At 38.8% G+C, this 14,120-nt stretch overlaps 1 protein-coding gene across 2 annotated transcripts; it reads right to left on the reverse strand.

Annotated features, from left to right (window-relative positions):
• Positions 1-2,254: 2,254 nt before the first annotated feature.
• Positions 2,255-13,343, reverse strand: LOC143882330 (plant/protein (DUF668)). 2 transcript variants are annotated; one of them, XM_077385870.1, is made up of 2 exons: positions 10,567-13,343; positions 2,255-2,459 (listed from the first exon to the last, which is right to left on the reverse strand). In XM_077385870.1, the coding sequence occupies exon 1, from the start codon at positions 12,497-12,499 to the stop codon at positions 10,718-10,720; it is 1,782 nt and encodes a 593-aa protein (XP_077241985.1). In that variant the 5' UTR covers positions 12,500-13,343; the 3' UTR covers positions 2,255-2,459; positions 10,567-10,717. The 2 variants fall into 2 exon arrangements, with proteins under 2 accessions (XP_077241985.1, XP_077241984.1); XM_077385869.1 differs by having other exon boundaries at positions 2,255-2,472.
• Between the last annotated feature and the right edge of the window lie 777 nt (positions 13,344-14,120).

The raw sequence follows: 14,120 nt of genomic DNA on the forward strand, positions 1-14,120 counted from the left end.
TTAGAGGGAAATAATATAATCAACTCAACTAAGCCTTTGTCCCGATCTAGTTGGTGTCGGCCAATGAATCCTTCAAAAAATAAAAGGATCTACTTGGCTCAAATTGACCTAGTCTAGTTGGGTTTGTCAGGTTCAAAAGGGTTATTGAGTCTCACAAGGGGTTATCAAGTTTTTATGAACTTGATAATCCCTTTTTAGACTTGATAACCCCTTGGGGCATTTTGGTTAGGTTTTCACTGTTTATGTACTTGATAACCCCTTTTTAGACTTGATAGCCCCGTTTTCGACCCCCCCTTTGCTTATGTGCAGTCCCTCTATAGATCGGATGGTTACGATCAACCTATGTAAATGACTTTTGGGACGCACTCTTATGGACGGTTAGGATCATCCTATGGTGTGGGCTGTATGGTACTTTTTGAAAAATAATGGACTCTATAGCCTTTCATCATATAAAAACTCAAGATGAGTAAAGTGGGGTCGAAAATGGGGCTGTCCAGTCTAAAAAGAGGGGTTGCAAATTTTTCCATCAGAAATGTTTTTTTTTTTTTGCAATCCACGGCCTAAGTAAAACCGTTACCCATATTTTCCCACGAGAATTTGTTTATTTCCATGATTTAGAGGAAAACGATGTGATTGTGGTAAAATTAGAGTGATATCATTATAAATTGAAGGTCCCTCTAAATAAAAATTAAATAGGGCTGGTTTCAATTATCTTTTTTGTAAGCATGAAATTTTAGAAATATTTTTCCTTTCCAAACTTTTCCACAAAATTCCTGCAATCAAAATAGGGCCTTAGAATGTGTGCATCACATGCCAACTCCAAAATGTGGGCCACGATCCATTTCGAATTGGTCCTACTTACATTATAATACACGTTTGGAGCTTAGGGTTAGGAAAGAGGGGAGAAACTCGCTAGGGAGATTAAAGTAAGGAAATGAAATGTTTTGGTAGTTTTGAGGGCTTTGAAATGTTAGGAAAAACAACCTAATGAATATATACATAAATCAATGAAAATATAAAGGGTATTTTCACACATTAGCACCCTCTATTCGGATCTAGAACACAAGTTTGGGAACTTAGGATATGGATCCAATTTACAGTTGGATCCAGCTATTATGCCCAATCCATTGGACCGTCTAGGTCCATTTACACCCCTAATTGGCTACCGACCACCACTCCCCTACCTGTACGCTATACATATCTCTTTATTCTTTAAAGGCCCTGTTTGTTTTAGATTTTAAGAACCGATTGTGAGCCCAAAACTGATACGTGGGCTTAAATTTACGTTTAATTTTGAGCCCAATATAATCAATTTTGGACTCACAATCGGTTCTCAAAATCCAAAACAAACAGGGAATAAGCCCTTCATCTGGGCCCCTTGTCTTCTTGTCAAAATTCAAGTCGTCACCTCTGTTTATACGGTCGATGGGCCATCCAGGCAAGTTCACCTAAAAAAGAAAGCATACAAATGGGGCAATATCACTGGGTGATCTAAACCATACATTTGTTGGGCCCCAACCTAGATAGGCCGTGCTACTAAAGTCTTCTCTAGGATGATCCTAGCCCTCCAATATAGGAGGTACATATATTTGCAGTGGCTTGGGCCCTTTTATTTTTGGATTTTTAGAACCGATTGTTGTCCAAAACTGATTATAGGACTCAAAATTAATGCCCTCTTTGTTTTGACTTTGATAACACATTGTGGGTCCAAATCAGTTTAGCAAGTTACCAAAATTCAAAACAAACAGGGCCTAAATGTAAATTCATGTCTAATAATTAATTTTGGACGCACAATAGGTTCTCAAAATCCAAAACAAAAGAGGGCATTCATGTCTAGTAATTAGTTTTGGACTCACAATCGGTTCTCAAAACCCAAAACAAACAGGGCCTTTGGATTTTGAGAACTGATTGTGAGTCCAAAACTTATCATTAGACTCAAATTTACATTTAATTTTGAATCCAATAATCAGTTTTTGACTCACAATCGGTTCTCAAAATCTAAAACAAACATGATTTCTGACTTGAGAAAATACCCAACACTACCCATAAAAGAAAGGTAACAGTTCAAAATTTTTCCACAAGTCCATCATTGTGGCCCAATAAATGAATGGTTTTGGATCATCCTTTGGAGTGGGCCCCATTGTACTATTCGAAAAATACTGGACTTCACGCGCACTCACCATATAAAATCTCTTAAATTTTAATACTTGTGTTGGAGTTTAGTTGCTGCAGTTGAAGATCAGTAATACAGTGGTACAAGGAAGATGGGAGTTACCTCACCATCATCTTCTTCAATATTCACGGTATGGGAGCCAAGATTTGATTGCTTTAATATAGATACAGAAGTAGAAAATAATTTCCATTACTGCTGAGCCCCTCCTCTTTACAAGATACAAGCACCAAGCCCCTTGTTTGAAATATGAAAGACCAACTTCCAGGTTTTGATATTGAATGTGATCCTAGAAATCATATCTGCAGTTATAATAAGATCTTAGCATCATAAATAAGCTTCCTCCTGAACAGAAAACCTTATGTAGAAACATTCAAAGAAGAAATACTATGTACAGCGAAACAAGAAGCCTTTAAAAAGAGGTCAAAACAACTTGGTGTAGTTATGCTATGCTATATTGTATTAGTTTTGACAAGAAAAATCATCTTGAAAATGAGCAACACTCGTTGCAATTTTCAGTTTTACAACTAGAAGGGTCACATTCTGATGAAATCTGAAAAGGAAGTTCACTGAAATGGTGAAGGCATTTTCAACTAGCAAGGCAAATATTTCTGGTTCTCTGTGTGCTATACAAATGGTAATGGTGAACAAATTTATCCTGCTAAGCCGATGTTACAGAGTTGCATATGGAGTCATGGACATGATAGATTCAAGACAGGAAAAAACAGCAAAAAAGACAGAAAGATGGCGGAGAATTGCATTATAGCTGGTACCAACGCCAACACATGTTGCCGATACTTTCAATTTCTCCTGAAGGCGATACTTTGAAAATCGGAATCGAATCGTAATTCGTAATAAGGGTCGAATCGTATCATAAATCGTAAGGTACATTCATAGTTTTGTGTGTGTGTGTGTGTCTGTGCGCGCGCGCGTGTCAAAAAAATTCAAAATCACAAATAAATCAGAGAATAATAAGCTAACCAATAATTCACTTTTCATCTACATCTATTATTTTAAATAGAAACTACTATGATTAGTTATTCAATATCACAATACGAATTGTTTGCTAACAAATTTGTCACGTGCAAATAATCTATTTCTCATCCAAACCTATGCATATTGGATAATAATCTTAAAATAATAAAAGACGCGTGATCATATTAATTCTTAAAGTCTCAAACATCAAATGACAAATATCAATTATAAAAAAATGATGTCCTTATTCTAGTTGTCCCCCTCCTAAATGTAAGTAATATCCTCAGGCACCTCTACCATATTTAACTGGTTCAAATTTATTCGATTCATTCGAACTTCTCCTTCTTTGTCTTCATTCTCACAAGAGGGTTTTTGAATGCTTCTTCTAATTCAAAAGGGAAAGGAGGTCTTTTGAAAGAAAATCCTATTACAAAACTTAATTAGGATAAATTGCATGAATCGTATAAATTGTACGATTTACGATCGAGTCGTAAAATTCATTCAAAAATTGCAAGATTCGTATAAATTAAGATTCAATCATGGGATTCAAATCATAATCCATAAGATTTGATTTGAATCGTAAGATTAGAGTTGTAAATCATAAGATTTTCAAAAGAACGCATGCAAGAATGTCATAAGATCTTTGTAAAATGATAAAAATGTGAAATATCAATAGAAACTGAAATTATCACATAAAAGTATCCCTAGGAGTTGGAAAAGATTGTGAGAATTGATTATTCTGAACCACAATATATGGAAGTTAGAAAATAATTTAAAATTCAACATTTTCGACTTGAAAATTGTTGAACGTATTCAATTAAAAAGGCAATTTTGTAATCTTAATGTTTTTCTCACATATATAAAAATAATCGTGTGCGAGGGGGAATATCTCTCATGCACTCTTTTTCCATTTTCTCTCTTCTCCATCTCTCTTTCCTGTAATCTTCCATATAGATAACATCGTATCAGAGCTAAAGGTGGAAGTGATCATCCCTCCTTGAAGTTACCATATTCCACACCTCTTTTTTTTTTTTCTTCTTAATCATTCAACCCTAGCTGATCCCTTTCCTTCTCTTTTTCATCTTTTTTTTTGGGTTTTTTCACAATCCCTAACCCCAAATCCTTAACCCTAATTCTCTACCATCAACTAACACTAAACCCTTCCCTAGGTCTAACCGTCCCTTCCAACCCACCGTAAACCTTTTTTTTTTGGGGGTTTTCAACCCTAACCCTAGACGCACCTTCTCTTGGCCCCCATAATCATTTTCGCCCCCCCTCGCCCCTTCTCTCTTCCCCCACTGTTTGTCATTCTAAAACCCTAAAACTACATCCTCTTTAGTTTCGAACGCTAACCCTAGATCCTCTATATGTGATTTTTTTGCATAACTCTAACCCTAGACCAATCAATCCCTACACCTACAACCTCGATTTGTGTTAAAATCATATCCCTAACTCAAGATGGTTTGCTACATGAGTTGTGGCTCCATTGTTGATGGTTGTTATTGGTATTATTGTGGTGATTGACTTTGTTGTTGGTTGACTTGTTGATGGATGTGTTGTTGGTTGTTGTTAGTTGCTTTGTTGGTGGTTGTTGTTGGTGTCGTAGTGGTGATTGACTTGGTTGTTACTTAACTTGTTGGAGGTGGTTCTTGGTTGACTGGTTGTTTGCTATTTGTTGGTTCTTGGTTCTTGGTTCTCCGTCGTGGTTGTTGGCTATTCGTGGCGTTTGCCAGTGTTCGTGCTTTTGCTAGTGTTGGTTCTTATCTATTTAGATACTATGGAGCCATCCTCTCAGCAAATAGCCTCTCTCAAAGTTGATGAGGCTTCCCTTGCTTCCTAGAACCCATCCGCTAGTTATTCTCATGTGGAGGCTCCCCTTCAAATGCATGCGCTAGATGGGACACATTACCCACCTTGGAGGATGGCGGTACACACCTATCTCCTCGGGTGTGGCAAAGTTAGTTTTATTGAGCGCTCACCTCCAGCTACCACTGATCTGTCATATGATAAGTGCTGCCAAGATGATGTTGTGGTCCGATCATTCCTCTGGGGTTGCATGGAACCCCCCAATTATTGCCTCCATGATGTATCCTCAGTTATCTAAGGAAATATGGGAGGACGCGGCGGCGATGTATTCCGGGGCCGATAATCTTACACATATTTGTGATCTTTCATCTGAGTGGTTTAGTCTCCAGAGAGGGGACAAGTCGGTGGGGAGCTCATTACAGTGATTATATCGCCCTTTGTCAGTAGCTTGACATACTGATGCCCTTCACTGTTGACCTTGCAATTCTTAAAAAAGCGTCAGGAGGAGTTGCGAGTTGTTCGTTTTCTTGATTCATTGGCCCTGATTATCTCCAACTCCAACAACAGATTGTTAGTTCTGTGTCCATTCCCACTTTTGCAGACACCTTCTCTTGAGTATATTTTATGCGCATTGTGACCCTATTGTGGATGGATCTGCCGGCGACATATGTTGGGAGTGATCGGGGTCGTGGTGGTGGTCGGTTTGGGCGTAGCTGCAATAGTGGTGACCGTGATTCAAGAGACAATGGACGTGGGTCTCGCTATTGTACTCATTGTCGTATGGAAGGCCAAAATGTTGACTATTGCTATGATTTACATCCAGAGCTTCATCCCTACAGGCTTGTGAGTGCTTCAGCCACTTCTGATGGTTCTTCTGCTCCAGCTCCATCTGTTTCTACTGACTCCTTGGTTGTCCCTCGTGCGGAATACGATGAACTTGTGTGTCTACGGGACAAAGAGAAGTAGTCAGACCGGTGCTGGTGTTGCACTCAGTACCTCTGTTGATGCCTATCAGTGGCAATATCATTTGGGCGACCCACCTGCTGACAAGCTTCAGACATCCTCCTTTGTGTCGAGTCATGTCCCGTCTTTTACTTGCGAGTCTTGTGAGTTGGGAAAGCATCATCGTGTGTCTTTCCCTTCTCATGTTAGTAATCGTGTGTCGCATTCTTTTGAACTTATTCATTTTAATGTATGGGGTCCATCTCACACTACTTCATTACATGGTTTTAGATACTTTGTCATATTTGTTGATGATTATTCACGGGCAACTTGGTTATTTTTGCTTAAAGATTGTTCTCAAGTTTTTAGTGCCTTTCGTACTTTTTATTTTGAGGTGGCTAACCAATTTAAATGTTCTATTAATTGTTTGCGTACCGATAATGTAAAGGAATATTTTCTGTGGATAATGGATTTCATCATTTTCTTGATTCTCGTGGCATCATTCATCAATCCTCATGTGCATATATGTCATAGAAGAATGGAGTTGTTGAGAGGAAGATTCGATACTTGCTTGGTATGACTCTAACTCATGTTTCAAATGAGAGTTCCCAAAATTCATTGGGGTGATGTGGATCTCACAGCTTGCTTCTTAGGGAATCGTCTCCCTTCCTCGGTTTTGTCTGGTAAAACACCATTTTCTATCCTCTATCCTTTGGGTGATCCTTTTCCATTAGTACCATGTGTCTTTGGATGCACTTGCTTTGTTAAGAAGTTGACTCCCGGTCTTGACAAGTTGGATCCTAGAGCGGAGAAGTGTATCTTTTTGGGTTACTCTCATACCCATAAAGGCTATAAGTGTTATAGTCCTAGGCTGCGTAAAACCTTTGTGTCTGCGGATGTCACCTTCTTTGAGAGCACACCTTATTCTTCTAATCCTCCTCCTGCTCCTGTGGAGATGCTTAATATGCGCCTTCCGCTTCTGTTGAGTCCTCTAGCACCACCTTCTACAACTATTCCATAGACTACTACTTCTGAGCTGAAAATTTATACTCGTGGCCCTCGACAGATTGTTCATCCTACTACCGAGGCATCATCTCCACCCGTTGATCCTCTTCCACAGTCGAACGAACCCCCTTCAGCTACTTTCTCTCCTTTATCTGATTCCTCTACTGCTTCTCGCACTTGTTCTCACACAGTTGCACTTCCTATCTCACAGTTTGTTTCTTATGAGCATCTCTCACCTTCATTTCGCTCATTTGTTTCTAGTATGTCCTTGATTACAGTGCCTAAGTCAATTACAGATGCTCTATCTCATCCTGGATGGCGGGTTGCCATGGATGCTGAGATGGCTACACTTCACTCCAATAAAACATGGTAGTTGGTTCCCCTTCAATTTGGAGCTCGACCTATTGCATGTCGTTGGGCCTTCACTATTAAGTATCATCCAGATGAGTCCACTGAACGTCTGAAAGCTCACCTTGTTGCAAAAGGGTACACTCAGAAGTTTGGAGTCGACTATCAGAAGACTTTCTCCAATGTGGACAAAATACCATTCGTTCGTGTTTTGATCTCTATAGCTGTTAATCGTGGATGGCCGCTATATCAACTAGATATTAAAAATGCTTTCCTTCATGGCGATCTTGTTGAGGAGGTGTATATGAAGCAACCTACAAGGTATGTTGCTCATGGGGAGATGTGCTCCTTAATATGTCGCCTTCGTAAAGTTGTTTATGGTCTGAAGCAATCCCCTAAGGCGTGGTTTGTACGATTCAGTGATGCCGTTTTGCACTTTGGTCTGAAGCAGTGTGACGTCAATCATTCAGGCTTCAGCTACAAGTCCACTGCTGGATATATCCTTTTGATAGTGTATGTGGATGACATTGTAATCACAAGAAATGACAAAGCTGGCATACAAAGGTTGAAGACCTTCCTCCATGGAGAATTTTCTACTAAAGATTTGGGCCTTCTCAAGTATTTCCTTGGAATTGAGGTAGCACACTCTCGTTATGGGCTCTCCTTGTTGCAAAGGAAATATGTGTTAGACATTTCAGAGGAGACTGGATCAATGGGGGTGAAGCCTGCAACTACTCCTATGGACCCGAATGTTAAACTTCAAGATTGGCATGAAATATACCAGTAAGTTCGAAAGTGTCGCTTTTATGAGGGTGATCCTTCCTCCAAAAAAATAGATGGTTCTTCTTCCAAGAAGCAAGCGTCCATTCCACTTTTTCAATCACTGGGTCCCAAAGCATGGGAGACGGTATGCCCATGCCCATTGGGAGGCCAAGGATACTTAATTGAGAGTACTCCTTGCATGCTAAAAGCAAGGTTTTAAATTTCGACCGAAATCCGAAATTTCGGGTTTCAGTCGAGACCGAAACCAAAATTGGGTAAACTCGAAACGTTACAAAATTTCGACCGAAATTTCAAATTTTCATTTTCCCGGAAATTTAGGTCCGAAATTTAAGGAATATCACCAAAAAATCTGGATTTTATTCATTTTTTTAAATTTCGACCGAAATTTCAATAATTTCGCCAACATTTCGTACGGGATAAAATATTACTTTATTTGATTTCGATAGATTTCGTCCGAAATTTCGAACCGAAATTTCAACTGGTGAGGACCGAAACACATTCAGAAACTGAAATTTAAAACCTTGTCCAAAAGTAGGGGCAAAAATCGTCGATAAGTTCTCAATGTCAACATTTATTTCATCCACCAAGCTTTTCCCAAGGCTAATCTTTAGTCCCGAAATGACTTCAAATCACCTAAAGCTTACTCGGATGTTCCTCATCTGCCGCAATTGGTGTCCACAAATATGAGGATGTCAAACATATGAGGTGTCCATATCTTTTCATCATGTAAGAAGATCGGCAAATAGAGAGACCGACAGATCAGCTAGGGAAGGCTCCTCAAGTGCGGAATTGAAAGTGTTTTGATTTTTTTCCCCCCTAGACAGTGTTAGCGTGGCTTGTCTTGGGTTCTTCGTTTTTGTATTTCTTTGATCATCTCGATCGCTAGGGTTCTCCCCATGTTTCTTCTTTTTATTAATATAATTCTTTGACATTAAAAAAAAAATGAGGATGTCATTGACAAATTGTAGATGTGGAATTGATTGTGTATCTCGACTTGAAAATTGTTGACTCTTCCCCTGGTTTCTCCCTGATTAATGATCCAGATTAAAGATTCCACCAATATAATGAAAAGAGATAAGGCGAAACAGAATCACCTTGACTTAATCCCCTGGAACTACCAAAGAAACTAGATGGTTTTGCATTTATTAGAATAAAAGAAGTTGTCGACGATAAGCTTACATTAATCCGCCAGCGCCATCTGGTTGGTTCCAAAACCCATCTTCTCTAACACAAAGTTGAAAAAATCCAAGCCCATACGATCGTACGACTTTTCCATGTCTATTTTTTAGATAATGCTTGGTAATCCATCTCTATTTTTTTGTATCCAAGATTTCGTTAGCAATAAAAACTCTGTCTAAGATTTGCCTTCCATGTACAAAAGAACCTTCCTGTGGGGATATAATGTAGGCCATTACTTCTTTGAGTTGATTCGCTAATACTTTGGAGATATTTTTATGTAAGCTATAGATGAGACGTATGGTCTGAAGTCTTTGATTTCCATGAGACCCTCTTTCTTAGGTATCAACATAATGAAAGCCGGGTTGGCACCCTCCGTCCCAATATCTATTTATGATTTTATTGCAGATTTAAATTTATATAACTTATACTATCGTAACGCATATATTTTCACAATTATGTTTACTATTATAAAAGAAGTATGTAAAGTATAATAATTGCATGTATAGTATTTATTTTGAAGTACAATGCATGTATTCAAACTAAAATAAATACAATGCAAAAATTTGTAAAATTGGATTCAATTTTAGATACAAATGCAATACATAGATATGCTCAATTAATTTTAAGCAAAATAAAAAATGGTATAACACAAAGTCACAAACACATATGTATACTCATATATTGTAGATTTAGTCCTACTTAATTATTTTTCTTTTTAGGTTTTGTTTTTCTTTGTATATTTTTGCACGGACAAGTTGCCTCGAACCCACACACACACCAAAATCATTGTTTATGGGAACACCAATAACCAATAAACCACAAAGCTCCAGTTCTTTTTTCTTTCTTTTTTTATTTTCTGATCTTGCATTGAGAATGAGTTGGTGTGTGAGACCAAAATGACCTGAATGCTGACGCATGACATCAACTTGAAAATAATTAGTCACAAACACTGAAATAAGGATGCCCAAATCTTATCAATCCCTACATGTTGTCAATTTTCAAGTAAATTTTTGAATTGATACCTGAAGAGTAGAAAGTCATGGATATCTATGAAACACACAGTTACGGGTGTCTTACTGTCTTCACATATTTAACCAAAGTAGGCATTGTTTTCTCTTAAACAGTCTTTCATCGAACTCTTCAAGTGCACATGAAAGAATTTAGTGGAAGAGTTCACTGATAATCCTCTTTCATAATTTATGTCTTTACAAAAGAAAATTCATGAGTTTTTTTCTATCACTAATGAGAACATAACTTATTTAAAGGGAAAAGCTAAGTACAAAGATCAATCAAAGTACATTAACACAGGAAAAATAAGGAATTATGTACATCAGAAGTCAAATAAAATCCTTACATACCTTACAAGAAGGAACAAAATCCAACTGTACGCCACATCAACAGGTTGCTTCAACATGGTAATAGCAAACATTGGACAATCATTTGGAGTATGTCCCCTATGCTTGAAGTGTTTTGAGTCCCAAGAAAAGTTATAGCAAGATGAAGAGAAGCTTAGTATTGCAATTGCCATTCCATAGTACAGCCATCGAAATCTGCACTACTTGTACAATCCAACAATGCATTTTGCTGATGCTCATAGCGGCATATGTAATTCAACCCAACAAGAAGCTTGCAGATAGCATCCTCCATCTTTCCTCTATCCGCAAAATACAATGTCTGGAGCAGAAAAACATTTGTCCTTGTAACAATTTGTTGTTGCTCAAAATTACGTTCTGTTTGCCACCTGATCATGTTATGTGCCAGTGGGGCGAGCCATCTCAAGATCTTATCAAGGACGTCTTTCCAGTCATGAGCTAGAGGAGCATCATATATAGCCAGAGTTTTAGAATAGGACTTGAGATTCGTCTTCAGAGACATTCTTAAGCTTGTGGGTAACATCTGATACAAATCGTCCCGAGCTTCCTCTCCAACTAAATGCGGGTAGCGAAGCAATTTCTCTATAACAATTATGACATTTGCATAATGCAAAGCAAGAGCAGAGCCACCAACAGTGGAGGGAGGGGCATACGTCATTAACCTACTCTTTGGACAAAACTGCGATCTACTAGTGCTACTGCATTTGTATTTTCTTTGATCTCTGCTGAAAGGAACACCCATATCAACCTGATTTAAACAACCAGATGGGTAAGGATTCTCTCTCTTCAGTCCATTCGGAGCATTACAATGTCTCGAACTTGTGCAGCTCCGGCTCTCATTGACATCATCGAACTTCGTTGAACCAGAACTGCTCAAACTAAGGCATTCCATGAAAAGCCGTCCAGGACTAGACCCGCATGGAAAGGTGAACGTTTCACTGCGAAAGCTTTCTATCTCCCTTCTTGGCGTAAAACCCACTATTCTTCCACTTGTTCCCCTTCTCTCCACCGCAACACTCTCAATCGGCCCCGAATTATAACCAATACTCTCCCCTGAATCTGACAGCAGCGACCCAGATGCCATGAGACGATGGCGACCAACAACAATCTGACCAGAAAACTGTCTACTTTCATCAGGACAGGGAGCTAAATTTTCTCCTCCCTGACCAAACCCTAACCCCAAAACAGAGTCTCCAAACACAAAGCAAACCCTAGCATAAAGCGTACAGATTGTCCTCGCCAACAACCCTACAATCTTATCATACGTCTGGTTCCACAACGAAACATCTTTGAGATGCCCAACATCCTGCCTCTGCCACAGCACTTTCTGCTCAAAAGCCCGACGGCTTTCCTCATGTTGATTCTGCTGAAACTTCTTCGTCGCCTGCTCTAACTCATTCAGAACCTCCAATTCATTATAAAGATTCAACGTTGAATTCACATACCTCTCCATCTTCCTAACCATCGCTTCCATATCCTTTACCAGAAACCCTAATTCTCTAACATCAATCCTTCCATTAAGAATATCAGCATAAATATGTTCAAACCCTAGCAATGCAGGTTCACTACACTTTTTCCCTAACCTAGAAACAACAGTAGAGATGCGATTCAGGTCATCGAGCTTCTCCGCGAGAGCAAGCTCGAGGAGGTAAGATTCATCATCGGAAACTAGGTTTTTCACGCCTTCCGATTTCAGGATCTCGTTTCTAAGCCTAGAGATCTCATAATCAGTAAGGGATTTGTGGAGATGAACAGTTTTAGACATAACATTTGCAACTTCAAAGGAAAGAATGCCTATCATCTCCTTTTGATCTGTTTTTTTAGTGTTCTTTTTCTTTGAAAGATCGAGAAAAAAAGCATGCTTAAGATTGTTACTCACCTGGTTTCCCATCTTGAAGATCCAAGGCTCTGCAACCATTGCTTCTTTTTCACTCCTCGAGAACTGTCACAGATCTGAAGAACTGCAAAACTCCTTTTCTTCCTGCTTTTGCTCGAAATCTTAAATATCCAAAAGATTTGAAAGTTATAAGTCTTTTTCTTCGATTTTTGAAACTCGAGATCTCTGAAAATCGCTCCTTTCACTCAGAACTTTAAGTAGAAATACTAAAAACAAGAATCTATAACGGATTTAAAAAATCCGAAGCTAATAGAGCTGATTCATCACATTTTTTTCCACAAATCCGACCTTCTTGATCTCGAACCTCATCTTTTTCCGTCATTAAACACAAAATCGTTGCGAAATCATGGAGAAACGAAAGTCTTCTTAAGATTCAATCATTTCAGACCCTCAAAAACTTGCGATTAACACAATTCTCAACAGATCTGAGCTCAGTAACTTCCTTTCCATTTCTAATAAAATAAACGAAAATCTGCAACGGATTTGAACGATCTGAAGCTCGAATTTTGCATAAACTTCTACTAAAATTGGTAAACAAAGACTTACAAAGAAGAAAACAGGAATCTTTGAAAACAGGAATCTTTGGAATCCAAATCTAGTGGAAAATCACTCATTTTCCATTACACCTTGATTTTTGCTGAAACTAAGGTGAAAAAATCCGTAGAAACCGTAGATCTGATGCTCCGAGTATCAAATTTACAGTTCTCTGCCTCGTTTTCACGAATCTCTTTTATTCTGCCTTCAAAACGAGGAATCAAGAGATCGAAATCTAGAGAGAGAGAGAGATGAGTTTAAATGGAGGGAAAAAGAGATTTGCAGGAACGTTTCAGAGACGCTCATTAGTTGATTTTCAAAAGGGAAATAGTATTTAAGATTACCTCTAGCTTTTATATAATATTACGGACATGCCCCACTTTCTTTTTTTGGGAAAAGTGAATGTGATTAGTGAATTGATCGTTTCCCTAATAAAGGCACTCTTTTCCTCTTTTGTTACAATTTCCAAGATGCTCTCAACTTTCCCATGGTTTAAAATACATAGAGTGTCGTTATCAAAAGGAGGGGGGCTTTCACATCGTATACGTTTCTCGTGCAAAGTGATTGAGAAGGTTCAACCAGTGGGCCCTACCTTTAATGGAAGATGATGCAAGACAAACAGACTTAACTAATGCTGCAACTCGAGCCGGGTTTTACCTGACCCGCATCGACCCGACCCGAAAATAGCCTAGGTTGGGTTCAGGTTTCATGGGTTTCAGGTCGAGCCGGGTTGAGCATTCAAAAGCCTGCATGAATCTCGGGCCGAGCCGGGTTTGAAGGGGCCCGACCCGACCCGAGTTACATAAGTTATATATTGTTTGATTGTAATTACAACATTGTTTGATTCAAGTGTAATGTGAGTGTAATTACATCATTGTTTGATTCAAGTGTATTGTGAGTGTAATTTCTACTTCTATGAGTTGAGTTGCCTTGCCAAACAAGAATTTTCCTTAAAAAATTGCGTCAACGTGAAAAAAACCCAACCCGAGATATTTCTCGGGTAGGGTTGGGTTCTCCAAAACCCGACCCGCCCGACCCGAGTTGCAGCCCTAGACTTAACGATCCAAATTGTCGGATTAAAGTGTTGTGAACCGTCCACTTGGAGGGC

The sequence above is a fragment of the Tasmannia lanceolata genome, unplaced genomic scaffold, assembly GCF_043159265.1.
Source record: "Tasmannia lanceolata isolate RefF3 unplaced genomic scaffold, GAP_Taslan_0.1 ptg000007l, whole genome shotgun sequence".
Taxonomy (NCBI): domain Eukaryota; kingdom Viridiplantae; phylum Streptophyta; class Magnoliopsida; order Canellales; family Winteraceae; genus Tasmannia; species Tasmannia lanceolata.